Source organism: Suncus etruscus, chromosome 13, assembly GCF_024139225.1.
Source record: "Suncus etruscus isolate mSunEtr1 chromosome 13, mSunEtr1.pri.cur, whole genome shotgun sequence".
NCBI classification, from domain to species: domain Eukaryota; kingdom Metazoa; phylum Chordata; class Mammalia; order Eulipotyphla; family Soricidae; genus Suncus; species Suncus etruscus.
The window spans coordinates 9,048,661-9,067,856 of NC_064860.1; the positions used below are offsets into that span (position 1 = coordinate 9,048,661).

The 19,196-nt window shown below is 38.3% G+C and overlaps 1 protein-coding gene across 1 annotated transcript in view; it reads right to left on the bottom strand.

The window, feature by feature from the left end:
• Positions 1 to 5,468: 5,468 nt before the first annotated feature.
• The window catches only part of ANKMY2 (ankyrin repeat and MYND domain containing 2), a 48,886-nt gene continuing 35,158 nt past the window's right edge, over positions 5,469 to 19,196 (bottom strand). Inside the window, exons 6-10 of the mRNA XM_049785695.1 lie at positions 18,194 to 18,408; positions 16,879 to 17,014; positions 12,714 to 12,842; positions 8,840 to 8,966; positions 5,469 to 5,729 (exon numbers count right to left, since the gene is read on the bottom strand). Of these exons, the coding sequence (XP_049641652.1) occupies positions 5,545 to 5,729; positions 8,840 to 8,966; positions 12,714 to 12,842; positions 16,879 to 17,014; positions 18,194 to 18,408 (792 nt within the window). The 3' untranslated portion in view covers positions 5,469 to 5,544. The remainder of the gene's footprint in view (positions 5,730 to 8,839; positions 8,967 to 12,713; positions 12,843 to 16,878; positions 17,015 to 18,193; positions 18,409 to 19,196) is intronic.

The window sequence follows — 19,196 nt, forward strand, 5'->3', positions numbered from 1 at the left end:
AGAGGAAAGAAAGAAAGAAAGAAGGAAAGAAAGAAAGAAAGAGGAAAGAAAGAAAGGAAGGAAGGAAGGAAGGAAGGAAGGAAGGAAGGAAGGAAGGAAGGAAGGAAGGAAGAAAGAGAGAGAGAGAAAGAAAGAAAGAAAGAAAGAAAGAAAGAAAGAAAGAGAAAGAAAGAAAGAAAGAAAGAAAGAAAGAAAGAAAGAGAAAGAAAGAAAGAAAGAAAGAATGAAAGAAGAAAGAAAGAAAGAAAGAAAGAAAGAAAGAAAGAAAGAAAGAAAGAAAGAAAGAAAGAAAGAAAGAAAGAAAGAAAGAAAGAAAGAAAGAAAGAAAGAAAGAAAGAAAGAAAAAGAAAGAAAGAATGAATGAATACAAGGACCCAGAGAGATGTGTCAGTGCTTAGAATATCTGCTTTTTGTCAGAATCCTGTGTCCTATCGCTGAGTGTGATTTTGGTCGCTCATCTGTTTGAGGCTTGCTGCTCTACTACTGGTAACCCAGTACTATAAACCATCTCTGGCCACACTAGAGCCAAAAGTGTGTAAGTCATACAAAGGGGAGTAGCCCCAGGGGAGCACTGGAAGTAAAAAGTTGAGTGTGCTCCTTGACCATCTGACCCCTGAAAAGTACAGATGTGAACACTGCAGAGACCTTCAGCAAATACCACATGAACAATGTGTACGCTTCGAGTAAGAGCATATCCCCCAGTGAGCAAATCTGCAAATACCACATCTACCAAACTGCAAACCTCAGAGAGCACAAGAGTGTGAGCGCTGCAGCCTGCTAGGCCGTGAGAGAGAGAGAGAGAGAGAGAGAGAGAGAGAGAGAGAGAGAGAGAGAGAGAGAGAGAGAGGAGAGAGAGAGAGGAGAGAGAGAGGAGAGAGAGGAGAGAGAGAGAGAGGGAGGAGAGAGGAGAGAGAGAGAGAGGAGAGAGAGACGCAGAATGGTCTCACTCAGAAAAATGAAAGACATTCTTGCAATAATTTTCAGAGACAAAAGAGGGGAAGGCTGGAAGTTACAGCCCATTTTATGAACCTCACCACAGAGAGTGATGAGTTTAGTTAGAGAAATAACTACATTGCGAACTATCCTAACAATGAGAATATATGAGGGAAATAGAAAGCCTGTCTAGAGTACAGGTGGGGGCGGGGAGGGGAGGAGGGAGATTTGGGACATTGGTGGTGGGAATGCTGCACTGGTGAAGGGGGGTGTCCTCTTATATGACTGAAACCCAACCACAATCATGTTTGTAACCACGGTGTTTAAATAAAAAATATTGTTTAAAAAAAAAGGTAATCCTAAATTAAAAAATAAATAAAATACATGGAGGAAAAAGATTAAGGAAAAATAAATGGACAGAAATCCAATGTGTTCTGTTCAACATATTTCTATAAAATAAGCTTGTTTGAAAACATACTAGCCCTGAAAAGAGTAATGGACAAATAATATATATATATGACACTCCATCCCCCAAAAAACCTGGATATACATTCTTCTCCAATGTACATGGGTCATTCTCTAGAATAGACTACATGATGACATATAAAACATACCTCCATAAAATCAAGAGGATAGAAATCTTGCAGGCTACCTTTGCTGACCACAAATCTCTGAAATTAGATGTGAACTACAAAGACACACAGAAGAAAAACTTTAACAATTGGAAATTAAACACCCTGCTACTGAACAACCAGTGGGTCCGAGATGAAATCAAAAAGGAAATCAAAACTTTCCTGGAAACAAATGATAATGAAGACACAAACTGCCAGAATCTGAGACACAGCAAAAGCAGTCCTGAGTGGAAAATTTATAGCTCTACAAGCACACATCAGGAAGGAAGAAGGGGCATACCTGAATAACTTAATGATGCAGCTCAACAATTAGAAAATGACCAACAAAAGGAACCAAAAATAGGGAGACAGAAGGAAATAACAAAGCTGAAAGCAGAAATCAATGAAGTGGAAAACCAAAAAACAATACGAAAGATCAACGAAGAAGAAATGGATAAATTCTTGGACACATAATCTTCCACAGTTAAGGAGGATGTAGCATATCTAAACACCCCCATCACTACTGAGGAAATTGAAACTGTAATCAAACATCTGCCCAAAAAGATAAGCCCAGGCCCAGATGGATTTACTAATAAATTCTTTCAAACCTTTCAAGAGGAGCTACTACCAATCCTAGCCAGGCTCTTCCATGAAATTGAATGACGCATGTACATTGGAGAAGAATGTGTATCCAGGTTTTTTGGGGTGAGTGTCCTATATATATCTACTAGTCCTCTTTCTTCCATCACTCTTTTCAGGGCTAGTATGTTTTTGTTGGGTTTCAGTCTGGTTGACCTATCAAGTGTTGACAGGGCCGTGTTGAGGTCTCCCACAATTATTGTGTCATTATTGATGTCTTTCAGATTTGTCAGTAATTGTATTATATAATTTTCTGGTCTCTCATTGAGTGAATATATGTTTAATAGTCTGACTTCTTCCTGTTGCACATATCCCTTGATTAGTACATAGTGTCCATCTTTGTCCCTTACAACTTTTTTAAGTATAAAGTTGGTGTCATCAGATATTAATATGGCCACCTCAGCTTTTTTAAGGGTGTTGTTTCATTGGATGATTTTCCTCCAGCCTTTGATTTTGAGTCTGTTTGTTCTGATTATTCAGGTGTGTTTCTTGTAGGCAGCAGAAGGTTGGATTCAATTTTTTGATCCATTTATGGCAAAACTCTTATTGTAGGGAGTAGCACTGATTCTGGTTTTCGTGAATGTGTAGAATTTCATTGCAATAATTTCTAACGATGCATTGCTTAATGGGTTGGTCCATTATGGACTTAATGTATGAGGGATACTGGCCCTTAAGGAGAGTGTAGGCATGCACTAAGACCTCCCATCTATGTTTGTGTAAATATTCTCAGTGATGCTCTCCTAATGTCCAAACACCTAGTGAAGAATTTCTCAAATGCCTTTTCCCTGGTAAGTGGCTGCACTGGTTTTTCTTAATCCAGCCTATTGAAGCTATTTTTTTTTGGGGGGGGGGGCACACCCAGTGAGGCTCAGGGGTTACTCCTGGCTATGCACTCAGAAATTGCTCCTGGCTTGGGGGACCATATGGGATGCTGGAGGATCGAAATGTTGTCCATCCTGGGTTAACCGCGTGCAAGGCAAATGCCCTACCACTTTACCATTGCTCTGGCCCCTGAGATTTATTCTTGTATTTAGAGGCTTTGGCCGGTTCTGGTAATACTAATCTGATAATACTAATTTTGGCAGGAGCTTGTTGTTAAAGAAAAGTAAAAACAGAAAAGCCTTTAGCATTTGCTCAAGATCCAGGTTATTTTTAAGAGAATTCTTAACGACTATCATAAAGGAGCTCATCCTAGCTATGATATTAAAATTCAGAAACCAGGGAAGAATAATTACTCAACTACATTTAATAATTACTCTTAATATGTCCGCTTCAGAGAAGATGGAAATACTTTCCTGTATTTCTCCTGTGTGAAATACATAAATTTAATAATTTATGTTATCTATAAAATGTAAGAAGATTAAGGGAAAAAGTCAGACAGCGTGAGGGCCTCAGAATCCAGGTAACAACACCTAGTATTGTTCTCTGGCTTTTTTTTCTCCCTCCTTTATTGTAGGCTTGGAGCTGAAAAAGTCTAAAATGGAAACAGCTACAGAAAACATTAAGTCCCCAAATGATAAAACATTTTTCCTTATTCCCCAAATAAACATTTTGTAAAAATGGAAGAGATGCAAAAAACCCCATTTTCCCAATTAAAATAGTTACAATCTAATTAAAATCTTGAACTGTTATAGTCTTTCTTCTGAGAGCAATAAAATCTATTTTGCCTGTACAGTACATTTTAGGACTTTTCACGTTTTGCGCTGCAATAGATGTAATAGAGTTTAAATGAAGTGGAGAGCCAGAAAATTAGAATAATTTTATCCGTGAAGTGAAAAGAGAATTATTGTGATTTTACTTGCAATTGTGCGTATTAAATATTATTACTTTGTTCTTCCAAATTAGCTGTTTCCTGTTTTGTTTAGTTGTGTTTTTAGGTCACGCATGTTGATGTTCAGGGCTTACTCCTGGCTCTTCACTCAGAAATCACTACTGTTAGTGCATGAGGAACCATATGGAATGTTAGGGATCAAACCAAGGTCACCTGTGTACAAGGCAAGTTCCTTATTTGCTGTACACTATCTTGGGCCCTTTTCATTATTAAATATATATATATATATATATATATATATATATATATATATATATATATATATATATATATATATGCTCATGGCTCACTCCTGACTTTGCACTTAGGGATTACTTCTGGTAGGATTTGTGGACCGGTTATGGTGCCATGGATCGATCTCTAATTGATCATGTGTAAGGCAAGTGTCCTGTCTGTAGTACTATTGGTCTACCCCCCCAAATCAGCTGTTCATTAAATTTTGTTGAGTTTACTAATATTTTTCTATTCCCTGGAAGCAATAAACTATCCAACAAGAGTTGATTTTTATGTTAATGGGCACAATTTATTTTAAAGTTTCAACAAGAAATTAAACATTACTATCTTCATATATCACACATTAGTAGTTTAAATACTACATGTTAAATCTGATGCTAGAATATTAAATGGTAGATCTAAATCATTTTCTTGACAGAAAGACAACATAGTTTTTCAGGTGAAAGAATGACACATGAAATAGTTTTATAATAATTGTAGGTACTATATATTTAGGTATTATTTTAATTAAAAAGTCATTATTATTATTATTATTATTTTGGTGTGTGCTAAGGAATGTGCTCGAACACCAAGCCACATCCTTGGTCTGCATAAAACTCTGTTTTTACTACACAGACAGCAATTGCTCTGGCTATACCTTGTAAAGGCTTTGACATTACTAAACATATAAACACTGTAAATAAAATACCACTGTGGAAACTACATATAGTTCAGGCTGCTCTGGATAATATCTACAAAAAAAACTATGATGATCTCCTGAACTATGACAAAGACCCTTTAACACACAACAGCCTTTTTTTTTTTATGACATTTCATCCTAAGAAGCAGAACTTCACTACTCCTGTTATTTCTGTTGAGCTTTAGCCACGTCTAAGTAAGAATTCTTTGAACTACCCATTTTCCATGGATAAAAAAAATGTTCCCCCTTCTAAAAACCATCTCTCATACACTTGTTCTGTTTTCTCTTTCTTCTCTAGAGCCTATATTTCATCTTTCTTTTTTTTCTTAAGGAGATTTGTTTTCTTCTGGGAGCAACTTCTGGGAAACAAGACTATAGATTTTCCTATGTTTCTGAAATGAAAAATTTTCCTTGGGAATTTCTGTCCAGTCATGGCCAATGAATTACTAGGAAATTAGGGCAGGGAATAGCTTTTGCTTGGTGTGAAAGCATCTACTCTATAAAATGTGGACTCTGGCCACAGTGCCATGGGGAACACTAGACAATGAGGGCACAGTCATACTGTTTTCCCAGCTACCTGCCCCGAGGACCATTCATGCTGTTTCTTGCTCCTGTTTTTACTCCTCAGCTGCCTGTGGTCCCACAGGTGGATTTGCTATGTTTTCCAACATAGATGGCTTTTGAAGAGACTCTTCCGATCCTTCCGTGGAATGTTTGATATTGCAATCCTCTTGCAAGGCGACTTTATCGGCTTCTGGCTGCTCTTCAGTAACACAGTTGGAATTGATGTCAAATTTGTTATCTGATAAAGAAGGAAAGGAAAAAGATATTTAATTCTTGTCACATGCAAGGAACTTTTCCAAGGCTGTCTGTGAACCACTGAAACCTCACAAGTGCCATAGGAAGCAAATTATCCTCTCGAGTATTACTATTGGGGGTGGGTGGGAGTGGGTTGGACACAAACAGTGGTGCTCAGGCTCTACTCTCAGAAATGGTTCCTCAGGGAACTATAAGGAATACTGGGGATCAAATCTGGGTCCTTCCAGGCTCTGCCATGTGGAAGGCACATGCCCTACCTCTGTGCTATGGCTCTGGCCCCTCAAGTATCACTAGTATCACAGCTTTGAGAATGAAGAAATGGAAAGAGAAGTTAGATAGTTTGCTCAAAATTTTAGAGGTAGTAAAGCAGCAGAACTTGTATTTGAACTCAAGTCTGGGGCTGGAACATCAGCCTTGAGTCAGTGTCTTTGAGTTCTAACAAAACTGGTGCTCCAAGACAACTGCACCATTTCATAACTTGTTCTGAGAAAGATAATTGCCTATTGTCTATGAAATCGGGGTAATAGTGTCTTATTTTCCATTTTTAGAGGACAATATTGAAATATTTAGAATTATGAGTTGCATGGGCTTATGCTTACCAACCAGTCCATTCCCCCTATATTGACAACCCTGTTAGCTCTTTTGGCTTGTTTAATACACAGTAGCTATCATTCTTTTGTCTTTAATTCACAAGATATAAGTTTATTCCAGACAACAGCAGAAGGTATGACCCTATAGCAAATATAAGTGCTTGAACCATGTTACTTGTTTCACTAGTAGAATGAGAAATCATTGAAATTTCAAGCTAGACCTCAGGACTCTTCATGCTTCTCTTTTGTTGACACCAGGAAATGATCAACTTGGTCTACTGGTTCAAGGATAAGGAGCATGGCCTTTTGCTATGGCTTTTAAAAAGTATGATGCGGGGCCAGAGAAATAGCACACTGGAAGTACATTTGCCTTGCATGCAGTTGACCCAGAGTGGACCTAGGTTCGATTCCTGGCATCCCATATGGTCCCCTGAGCATGCCAGGAGTGATTTATGAGTGTAGAGCCAGGAGTAAGCCCTTAACACCATCGGTGTGCCCTCCCCTAAAATGTGATGAATATTCACAGTAAATTTATACAGATTAAATTTAATTGTGTCAAGTTTTATTTTGTATAAATTTCTAAATCCCAATAACAATATTTCTCAACCAAAGAATAAGAAGGCAGTCCTTTGAGAGATGAAGTTATAAGTGCTTTATAGTATACAAGTTATCTGGGCAACCTTTTCAAGCTATCACAGACTCTCCCAGAAATTTTGATATTTTGTGCTGGAAATGAGTTTGGGAGAAGAGTTGACATTCTTGGGGATGTCTCCTCAATCACTGCAAAATTTATTGTTCATTCTGATGTAAGAGAGGGAAGGAGAAGAAAAATAATTCAGTACCCACTGGTCCTACTCTTGAAGACTTTTTAGTTGTATGTTAGTCCTGCAACTAAATCTATCATTTATAAATTTACTAAGTAGTATCACCTGGGAAATTCTAAGTTAATTACATTTTTTAAAGCCTTCCATCACTGAAATCTTTGGGTAGCCATTAATGGCAAGTTATTCTCCTATTCTAAAGGCCTCAACACTCTTTTTTTTTATATATAAATTATCTTTATTTAAACACCGTGATTACAAATATAATTGTAGTTGTATGATTACAGTCATATACAGAACACCCCCCTTCACCAGTGCAAGATTCCCACCACCAATTTCCCGGATCTACCTACTCCCCACCCCATCCACACCTGTACTTGAGACAGTATGGTTATGATAGTTTTCAGTGTAGTTATTTCTCTAACTGCACTTATCACTCTATGTGGTGAGCTTCATGTCATGAGCTGCACCTACATGGGAAGATGGGGAGAAATAATGGTTGGGACTGAGGCAGTAAAATATTAGAAATGAGATTTGTAGGGCAGTATCAAGGTCACAATTCAAGATGAATGTTATGGATATATAAAATATATGCATACAATACTATCAATAGAAAAACAAGGAGAAAAAAATTCCAGTGACTGTCCCAACATAAACCAGTGCTAGAACAGCCCGCCCTCCTCCCAAAGCACATTCCCATTAGTGTAGGGAGAGGTAGGGGGGAAGCCTGAGGACCACTTAGAGTCCACCTGAACCCACTTCTGGCCATCTGAGCTGGCACCCTGGGAAGGCCTGGAGTCAGGGGAAAAAGACAAGGATGGCTATGGGCCTGCCAAGCCTCTCAGCACTCCCCAGGCCAGGGAGAAGGGCTCCTGTATGGGGCCTCCCCAAACCGCATACCTGGCAAGAGCTGGTCTCCAGAATCAAAGAAGAAACCGGAGGCCAGATGTCTGCCCATCCTCCTCCCCATGCACCTCCCCCTGGAGTACGGAGGGAGGGGGACCCTGAAGACCACTAAGAGTCCACCTGAACCCACTTCTGGCCATCTGGACTGGCACCCAGGGAAGGCCTGGAGTCAGGGGAAAAAGACAAGGACGATTGGGGGCCTGTCAAGCCTCCCAGCACTCTCCAGGCTAGGGAGAAAGGCTCTGGTATGGGGCCTCCCCAAACCCCATACCTGGCAAGAGCTGGTCTCCAGAATCAAGGAGGAAACCGGAGGCCAGATGTCTGCCCGCCCTCCTCCCCATGTACCTCCCCCCTGGAGTATGGAGGGAGGGGGGAAGCCTGAGGACCACTAAGAGTCCACCTGAGCTGGCACCCAGGGAAGGCCTGGAGTCAGGGGAAAAAGACAAAGATGGCTGGGGGCCTCAACACTCTTAATGAACATAACTGAAGTGACTGCTTATTGGTTAAGAGTCTCATTATTGTAGAGCAATCTTTTGAATTAAAATGTGGAATGTAGAATATACTACACTGTTTTATCTCTTTGCTTGCCCCAGGGACTTCTAGACTGACCATACATAGACCAACAACTCAAAGTCGGTCATGCTTGAGCCTAACTATCCTCTTCATTTTGGCCACTCTCAATGTGCCTAGAGAAAAGTCAGTTACTGTGTGCACTAATTTGACATCCTCCTTTATTTCTTTGAGAAGCAGTGTAAGTGAAACATTCATATACATACTACTCTCTTCACTCTCTTCTTTGGCAGCCTCCAGTTGCTGTTTCTCATAAATGTCCTTGAGGTTCTTACAGATTTTCTTATGTGTAAACCAGTGGGTTTTCTGGCAGGTCTGATCACAATATATTACCTGAAAGCAATAAGTATCTTTTAATCATATATAAAATTATATCTTTTAATTCCATGATATAATTATTAAATATACATTTTGTTTTAAGCTTGGTAACATAACTTTCCAGCTAGAACAATAAACCAAGAACCTTGTGAAAAACGATCTATCATGTTTTCTATACATTATTTAAAAAAATATACATTTTGTTTTAAGCTTGGTAACATAACTTTCCAGCTAGAACAATAAACCAAGAACCTTGTCAAAAACGATCTATCATGTTTTCTATACATTATTTAAAAACCATGACATCTATTGCACTTTTGGCTTACAGTTTAAAACATCAATACAAATGGCTTATCAAAACTCTCACAATGACATAAGAACATACTATGTGCCAGTATAGATACAGGACAATGACAAAGGTGAGATAGCTCCACCAGAGGAAGCAAGGATAGAGATCAGGATGGGGCAATGCGAGGGAAGCATTTCCTTACATCATTTCAGAGTTATTCTCACTAATATGGACAAAAATTATAAACTTGAACCATGTTACTTGTTTCACTAGTAGAATGAGAAAATTTTAAATTTCAAGCTAGACCTCAGGAGTTTTCATGCTTCTCTTTTGTTGACACCAGGAATTGATCACTTGGCCTACTGGTTCAAGGATAAGGAGCATCTATGGAGGGAGAAGTGCCCCAGCTGAGCCGAGTCAGTAATAAACACGGGAGAAATGGCAAACAATTGTTTAACGTATCAGTGAGGTGATCTTGTTTTGTTTGTTTTGGTTTGAGACCAAACTCAGTGGTGTTCAGGGCTTCTGGCTCTGTGACTAAGGACCACTCGTGGCAGTGCTCAAGAAACCATATATGGTACTTGGGACTCAACCAGGATTGGCCACATGGAAGAAAAATGCCTTAACCCCTGTACTCTCTCTCCTCTCCCTTGAAGTCTTTTTCTATGTAATTAACCAATGCAGATGATCTCATTCAATTCTCACAACTAGAGTCCATGTTCACACATAAGGAAATGAAAGTTTGAAGAAGTAATTAAAAGAGAGGAAGCTGGAGAACAGGTTCATTATAATAGATTGTATTGGGTTATGTTTATATGCTGATGAATTTAAACTTTATTTATTTATTTATTTATTTATTTTGGTTTTTGGGTCACACCGGCAGCGCTCAGAGGTTACTCCTGGTTCCACGCTCAGAAATTGCTCCTGGCAGGCTCGGGGGACCATATGGGATGCCAGGATTCAAACCAATGACCTTCTGCATGAAAGGCAAATGCCCTACCTCCATGCTATCTCTCCAGCCCCTAAACTTTAAAATCAGATTAACATCATCAAAAAGAAAAATTGAATGTAGATTTGCATATATTGAGTCATATCTCAACGTGAGAATAAAAGCCTAATCAGTTGGATACTGATTAACCTTGGCAGAAGAAAATAGTATAGCTCAGAGATTCAAACGACTGGTGACCTTGAGAAGAAAATTACTTTGTTTTGTTTTGGTTTTCTTTTTATAAGGGGGGGGATCACAACCAGTGGTACATAGAGGGTAGTACCTCACAGTGTTTGCTCAGAGGACCACTTAGTGTTAAGAGACCTAATCTGGACCCTCTAAATGCAAAGTATGTGTTTTACTCTTTTGAGTTATCTTTAGTCCAATAAAGTTGTACTTTTAAAAGAAAGACTTATGAAAACTGTAGAAAAAGTTAATATCAGAAGATTTAAGGTTATATAATAATACATATTTTATTCTATTTTTATTACAGCAGTCTCATTTCCTAGGCGACAGTTTTTGTCCTTTTCTTTCATTAACCCATTTATTCATACACTTTCTTTGAAGTGCTCAACAGAGAAGCTGATGGCATCTGACAGTTTGTTAGATGACAGGGCACAATCTAATGTCTTCTGAAATTATTTAAATGATTTTTTTTTGTTTTTTTTTTTGTTTTGTTTTTGGGCCACACCCTGTGACGCTCAGGGGTTACTCCTGGCTATGCACTCAGAAGTTGCTCCTGGCTTCTTGGGGGACCATATGGGACGCCGGGGGATCAAACCGCGGTCCGTCCTAGGCTAGCGCAGGCAAGGCAGGCACCTTACCTCCAGCGCCACCGCCCGGCCCCTAAATGATTATTTTAAATGATTGGATGCAATACTCTAAAACAGGGGCCTCAAACTTGCGGCCCGCGGGCCGTTTGTGGCCCTCCGTACAACATTTTGTGGCCCTGCCCTAGAGGAATCTTTTTTGTTTTGTTTTGTTTTGTTTTAGTTGTTTGGGTCACACACCCCCAATGTTCAAGGCTTACTACAGACTTTGCACTCAAGGATCGCCCCAACTTTGCCTTCTGCGGCCCCCAGGTAAATTGAGTTTGAGACCCCTGCTCTAGAAAATGATATTGTTATTAGAAAAATATTATAAGAAAAAAAAATAGAGGGCCAAAGCAATAGCACATCAGGGAGGGATTTGCCTTGTATGTGGCTGACCTGGGTTTAATTCCCTGGCATCCCATATAGTTTTCCTGAGCCAAGAGTGAACTCTGAGCACAGAACCAGGAATAACCTCTCGGTTATTACTTCTGGGTATGGCCCAAGAAAAAGATAGTAAGGTAATAATATTCAGAGGACCAGTTCATGATCACATTGGACAAGAACTGGGTGCTGAATAGAGATAAAGTGATAAAGTGATAAGGGCACAGTACCTGTTATTAATAATAGAGCAAACCACAATGTATAAAGAAAAAAATGGTGAGAGTGATATAGATAAATAGAAAGAAAGAATGAGAGAGAGAGACAGAGACAGAGACAGAGAGACAGAGAGAGATGGAGTAAAATGCCTACCCAGAAGGCAGGAAGAAGGGTGGGAGGGAAACTGGAGACAGTGGTGGCAGAAAATGTGCACAAGTGAAGGGTGGTGTACATTGTGAGATGAAATAACAATTGTGAACAACTTTGTAAACATGCTGCTATAAAAGGAAGGCTAAAAGATATTAAATTCAATGATAATGTAAATAAAACTAAAACGCATTATGTTTTAATGAACATAAAAGAACTTCATTTGTCACCATGTTTGCATTGGGCCAGCTCACACTGTTTTCTCAAAAGAGATGTAAATAGAGTTGTGAAATATCAGGGTACACTGGCCATACAGCAGAAAGCTGGCAATCTTAGAAGGAGAGAGCAAGTCAAGTGTTTGCCTGCTGAAACCAACCTACGACATCCATCACCCAGATTAACCATTTTACGTATGGCTCTGATTCTCTCTCTGGTTCTCTTCAGGGACACCATTCTGACCAAACCTGTGTATGCTGGTTTGGGGGCTGATATCACCAGGGCTTCTTGGAGCCAATGAAGCCACCCTTCCAGTTCCATATTCTCCATCTTCCAGAGGCCTGGCATTTGAGAACATACCTCACAAAAGCCGCAGTATCAGTAATAGTGCTTTGAATTTCTGGACAATTTCATTTGTTTGATGCTGCCATCCCTATAGGAACACCCCAATTTATAAAGAACAGACAACTAACAAAAGTTAACTCAACCTTCTACTATTGTATGAATGACTTCATTGGAGATACAATAATTTTCACAAAAGTGCTTGCTACTGTACTACTTTTATTTTCTTCCTTTCTTTCTTATCTTTTTTCTTTTCTTTTTAAAATAACTTTTTTCTAACTTATCTGGAAACAAATGTATTATGTTCAACTATGTCAACTCCATGATGCATTTTCTTTAAATAAAGAAAAAAAAATGAACCTCATTCTTACCATTTTGCAGACCGAGCATCTTTTACTTGCTCCCTTTTCTCCACATGTGGTGCAAAATTCAACATCCACAAAACCCACTTGCCCCGTGATGGCCTGAGTAAGCACAGAGAATGCGGTGGGCTCAGAACCCTGAAGCAGGCAAGAAGAGAAGAAAACATTAGAAAATTACTATGAAGGAATGAGAGAAATGACATCCTCTGACCAACAATCCTTAGAAACAGACACATGAGAGGAAATCATTAAGATGACACACTTTTCTGATGACAAAATGACAAATGTTCTTGGAGTATATTTTCTTCTACACAGTATAGAGAAATAAGTCCAGAAATCAAATATTCAAAAAGAAAAAATGACTCTATTCTAGAATAAAAATATTTTTATTTTATTTTTTAAATTTTTATTGTGTCCAAAGTGCATTACAAATCTGTCACAGCATCATTCTTGGTGCATAGTGACAATGAATGAGGGGCATTCCCACCACCAGTGCTGTCCTCCCTCCACCCCTGTTCCCAGCATGTATCCCATATATCCCTCCATTACCCTCCAGAATACTAGTGCAACTGGTATCCACTTTACAGCTTGTTGTAGATTGAGCATCCATTCCACCATCATTGGAGATAAAAAGAATAAGAAAAAAAGGAGAAAAAAAATTTGGTAACGACTACCAAAAAAAAAAAAAGAAAGAGAAGGAAAAAAATGGAAGAAATGTGGAAACAACGCAGTCTCCAGGAGATTGAACAGTGTTAGTCCAATCCCAAATCCCAGATCCCAGGCAACACCACCAGGAACTAAGCTCCATTGGGAGATTTATAACACTGCCCTGGCACCAACTTGTGCCAGTTTTGATATGACAACCGGGAAAGGACAACTTGACCTAAGACCAGGCTGTCCTATCATATCACCTAACACTAAATGGAAATCAGAAGAGATATCGTCCTTTGAACTGTGAAAAATAAGAGCACCAACAACAGAAAACTGACTTTGACAACTGTGACTGAACAGAACCAACCTTGGGACCAATAAGGAAAACCCTACCCTAGGCTGTAGCCCAGGACACATAAACAACAACAACAACAACAACAACAAGATGTCTTGTTGCAGAGGCCCAACTTGGACAACAGAGACTGAGCAGAACCTTTGGATCCATAATATCCTAGGCTTCGGCTTAGGGACTGAACGAAAACAGGGAGCAAGTGTTACAGAAGACTGAATACAACAACAACGATGGATAGGAACCTCTAGAACCGTAAAGACTCTAAAATGGACCCTGACCTATAACCCGCGCAAATACCAAGATCACTAGCTACAGTGGCTTGATTTTCTCACACACAACCGAGAGGAAACTTTCCTGGCATCACAAAAAAGCCTTTGGGATGGAGTAATGAGTATATATGGAGCCAGGGGTTGATACCATGATGGTATACTTCAAGGATGGAGAAACCCTGAATCCCTTAGGCCACGGGAATTCCCTTTCTTCCCCAATGCTTACTGTGTCTGTGCAAAAAAAAAAAAAAAAAAAAAAGTGGTGGGAAAGCCAAACCCTGCCACTCCAGTACCCCTACTTTTTGTTGTTTTGTTTTGATTTTTTAGTTTTTTACTTTATTTTCCTTCTCTTTTTTCTTCCACTTTTCTCTTTCTTTTTCACTCTTGTGGTTATTATTTGGTGAATAAAAATATTTTTAATTTATGAACTATTCAACGATTTTCAAATTTTAAAAACATATTTTAATATGTGACATTTAAACCCACATCTGTGAGTTTTTTTGTTTCATCTTGTTTGCCTAATTGAACAAGATCACTTTACAGTGTCCCCAAGTTCCACTCCGGTGGCACCCAACCCCCCCTCCCCCAAATGTAGTACATATGTAGAGAATCTCATGCTCCTTGAGAAAATCATGATGGGTTTCCTTTCATGTTAAGAGTCTTAAGAAGACCCTTGGAAGGAACACAGTGTAATAGTGAAAAAAGGTATAAACATGTCACCTCATATATACAAGATTTTTTTTTAGTGAGATAGTTTTTATTAAATGAAACTTATTTAGAAAAAATGAAAGAGGAGAAAAAGAGAGAAAGTACAAGTTCAAAAGAGAGCATGGGATTCTTCAGAGTGGAAAACACAAGCAAAGATACACAAAAACAAGCAAATGAATTATGTATGCAAGGGAGAACATGGGCTTGAAGAGCAAGCCTCTACTAAATATTCAAGTCAGTAATTTTATAGGGAAAAAAAGTTCTATGGTAGATGCGCTCAAATGTTGGTACATATCAAATAAATGAATAGAATCCAATTTCCAGCTTCCATCCCATACCTTTGAAATCAGCAGGAGAATCAGACCAGCAGGGTCCTCCAAATACAAAGCAAGTACTCAGTCCACTGAGCTATCACTTTGGCCCAAAAGTGGTACAATTAAGGGTGGGATCCATTTACCTATAGTGAACACAGGTCAACTGTGTGCAAGGCAAGCACTCTACCTTCAGTTCTATTACTATGGGCCCTATTTCTTGTTTTTCCTGTATTCTTGCTTGAAGGTAGAATTTCAGCTACAATTTGGTGATGGAAACTCCCACAGTAGGCACTGCAAGTTGTTTGTCTGGTAGCTATTCTGCCAACTTCCTCATGGATAGAAGCATGATTTGGCTCAGAGCAGCAATGTTTTAACCAACAGAAATAAGTCTCTCCACAAATGTCTGTGTTGCTCAGAGTGAAGATACAGCTCAGAGACTGAGGTTCTGGGCAATATGCCTAATAATAATAATAATAATAATAATGACCCCACTATACTCCACTTTTCTCTTCTTACTTGCTAGAGATAAGAACATAAGCATGAAGGAAGAGGACCAGATCTGTACAGGTCATAAAAATAGGAGGATAATCTATGTTGGGTGGAGGAAAAGGAAGTGTGTACTGGATCATACTCTATTTTTTGAGCTTCTCTACCAGATTTGGCCTGCAAGCCTTTAGGCTTCTGAGAATATCTGAATCAATCTTTATCTATTTGAGGCTTGAGATATACAGTAAAATGGGTAGGATACTTGCCTTGCATGTGCTGACCTGGGTTGAATCTCTGGCACCCCATTGTATTCCCTGAACACTGCCAAGAGTGATTCCTGAGTACAGAACCTGAAGTAACCCTTGAACACTAGCAGGAGTGCTTCTCTCCTATAAAAAAAATGCTTATCTAAAAAAAAAATTTTTTTAAAATGCTTATCTATTTAATTCCTCTTTGGTTATGTGGCCAAAGCTTCATAATCAATCACCCTCATATTTGTTGTCTGTAGTCTTCCAGAGGCTTAAATATTTACCAAATAATGAGATTTTTAAAAGAATAAAAATAAATATGTAAAATCACAGAGAGCTCACATGCAAACTCTGTAAAAAACAATAGATTAGCTTCGTTGTCCAGCTCTTTCTTGTTTATTTCATAGTTTTCAGGATATGAAATCTTGTATAAGAGTTTCTGGGACCTATTTACAGCTCTGATTTTTCACGCTAAGAAAATATAAACAAGTATAATAGTCTAGAGGAGGAAAAGAATAATACAAAATTAAAAAATATACATGATCTATAGATAATGTGAATAGAAACTGATTCAAAATGGAGGAAGTAGGGAGTGTGTTATGAACTGTTAAATATATATTAAGAAAGCAAAATGCAATTTATGTGAAATATATATATGTTAGCGCTGGCGGCTGACACTTGAATGATGCATGATTAGTCAGAACGTACTACCAACACCTCAAGCCTGGTGTGGCATTGGCCTAACAGAAATGATTACTGCTTCCAAAATTTCATATTATTCTTCAATTCAGTGACACCTGACGAAGTGTGGCAGGCAACAAGTATTAAAGAAAATGGTCTTCAACCTCCAGTCTACACACCAGCAAACCAGGATACATGTTTAAAAGCAATGTTAGATGAGTAAGCTATAGAGAGATGCTTACTAAAATATCTATAAATTTATATATGAGTACAATACATTTTATTTGCAAGTTATTTTTATAAGTGTTTTTGAAGCATGAGGGATTTATAACTAGCCATTCTATCTAATCACTCGCATCATTACTCTTATAGGATATAAGAGAACTTACTTGTATTTCAAGAAATACAAAAACAACATTAATTTTGCTTTAGTAATAGAAGTAACATATTTACAATGATTCTTACAATTTCAACAGGAGCAATGCTCCTCACCAGCTGCTGGAGGAGTGTGGCTTCACAGTAGGGGAATTTTCTGATACTCTCTCTTATGACCTTTTCCTGATACACTGGAAAACCATCAGAAGGGCGACCTTTTAACAAGCTGAAAGATAATTTGTTTTAAAGGTGAATGATTTGAATTCCTAAACATTTCTTTCATGAGCTTTTAGTTTTTTCTTTGCTACTTAAAATTTTAAATATTTATTTAGCTCATGATCATCCATTCAATTCAAATTACTGTTCTATCTACACGTTTTCTTTTTCTTTTTTTATTATTATCTTTATATAAGAACCACGATGACACATATGTTTGTGGGTTTTAGATATAAAAAAGACAATCCCTTCACCAGTGCAACATTCCTACCATTAGACAAAGTCTAATTATTAGGTTTAGGAACCCCTAACTGGACATAATATAAGTGACTTATGACTTAAAACACATTAAATATGATTACATGGGGCCGGAGTGATAGCACAGTAGGGCATTTGCTCTGTACGCAGCCAATCTAGGACAGACTTTGGTTCACTCTCCCAGTGTCCCATATGGTCCCCAAGCCAGGAGTAACCCCTGAGTGTCATAGGGTGTGGCTCTCCCCCCAATGTTATCAGGTCAGCAACTTCTTACCACTCTCACTGAGGAACTTAGTTTACTTTCCTGAGTGAAACTAGAGGAGAATTTGGTTCCAGATGGTCAGATAACAAAGGACATACAACTGCTCCAAGTACAACAACAGATATTAAGATGCTACTCTGGCTTCAGAGCAGCAACTGATGACAGAGCACATCTAACCTCAAGACTGAGCTATCTCCTAAGTTGAATGGTCTTGTATATACTGCTTAGTTTCTCCAAACTTTAGATTCCTCATCTTTCTGTGAGAGGGATAATCAGTGCACTATAAAAAAGTAAAGAACTCAATAGCTGGGCTGAAGCAGTGGCGTAAGCGGTAGGGCATTTGCCTTGCATGTGCTAACCTAGAACGGACCACGATTCGATCCCCCCAACGTCCCATATGTTCGGTCCCCCAAAAGCCAGGAGTGATTTCTGAGCACATAGCCAGGAGTAACCCCTGAGCATCATCGGGTGTGGCCCAAAAACCAAAACCAAAACCAAAAAAAAAAAAAAAATGAATTCAATATATCATTCATGTTTCTTGAAGACTAAGTGTGATCCCAACAATAATAACTGCTAAAATGTCTGATTATTACATTTATCATGATATTTTATCATAACAAGACATTCATTTGAGTGTTATTTCATTATCACATGATTAAATATATATACCCTTTGATCAAAGTGTCCAGTTTGTTTTCTCCATCTTTCATGAAGTTAATACATTTTTGAAAGATACAGCTGATGTAATGCATTTTCATAGCCAATACTTCGTTCATATCTCTTTGCTTCATACATTTCTCACAAATCAAGTCCATCACCTTGTAGCATTTGTTCAGAGCTACTTCTTCTGCCAGCAGAGGATTCTCATTTATAAGCATCACAATCTAGAAGAAGTTCAGAAAACTTAAACAGTTAGTTCAAATTGTCATCAATTATAAGTCTAACAAAGAGAAAGACCACGTGATTATAAAATTTACACGGCAAAATCATCACATTGCTCTAATAACCGGCTAAATCAGGTGTTCATGCAGAGCCATGGTTTTACTCTCTTTTAAGAGCAATTTTACTAGAGAGAAAGATGATGCATTCATATTTCTTTGATACATACAGTGATTTTAGTTAACATTATTGTGCTTTAGAATTTCATTGCAGGAGAACTAAAGTTCTCATTACATCTTATTAATAAGAAAAATGAGATTTCACGGAAAGAAATCTAAAACTAAAAGATGAATTACTTTCCAATTAACTACATTCTCTGTGGAACTTTTTTTAATATGCTTCTAATCATCTATGATAATGAGACTAGGTCAAAGAGAAAAAGCAAGAATAGCTTTTAAAGGAGGAAAATTAGAGATATCTGAAGCATTCTGAGTTGCAGACTTCTCAATCATGCACAAATTAAGCTCAAATTTACTGTAATCTAAAATTATATAGTGGCAATTTGAATTAAACAGTTTTAAAAACTACTAAAAAGTCTGGCCTCAAGATTCATGTTATAATGGTTCAAGACAGGATCCCTAGTGTAAATCTGCCTCCTGACTACTTCCAGTGCTTTCTCAACTGTCTTCATTTTTTCTGTGAGTCTCTTCTTCTCTTCTAGGTGTATATTCTTTCTGGGCAACAGCACAATTCCCCAAATCCCTTTTGAAAACAAGCATCCTTAGTGCTATAG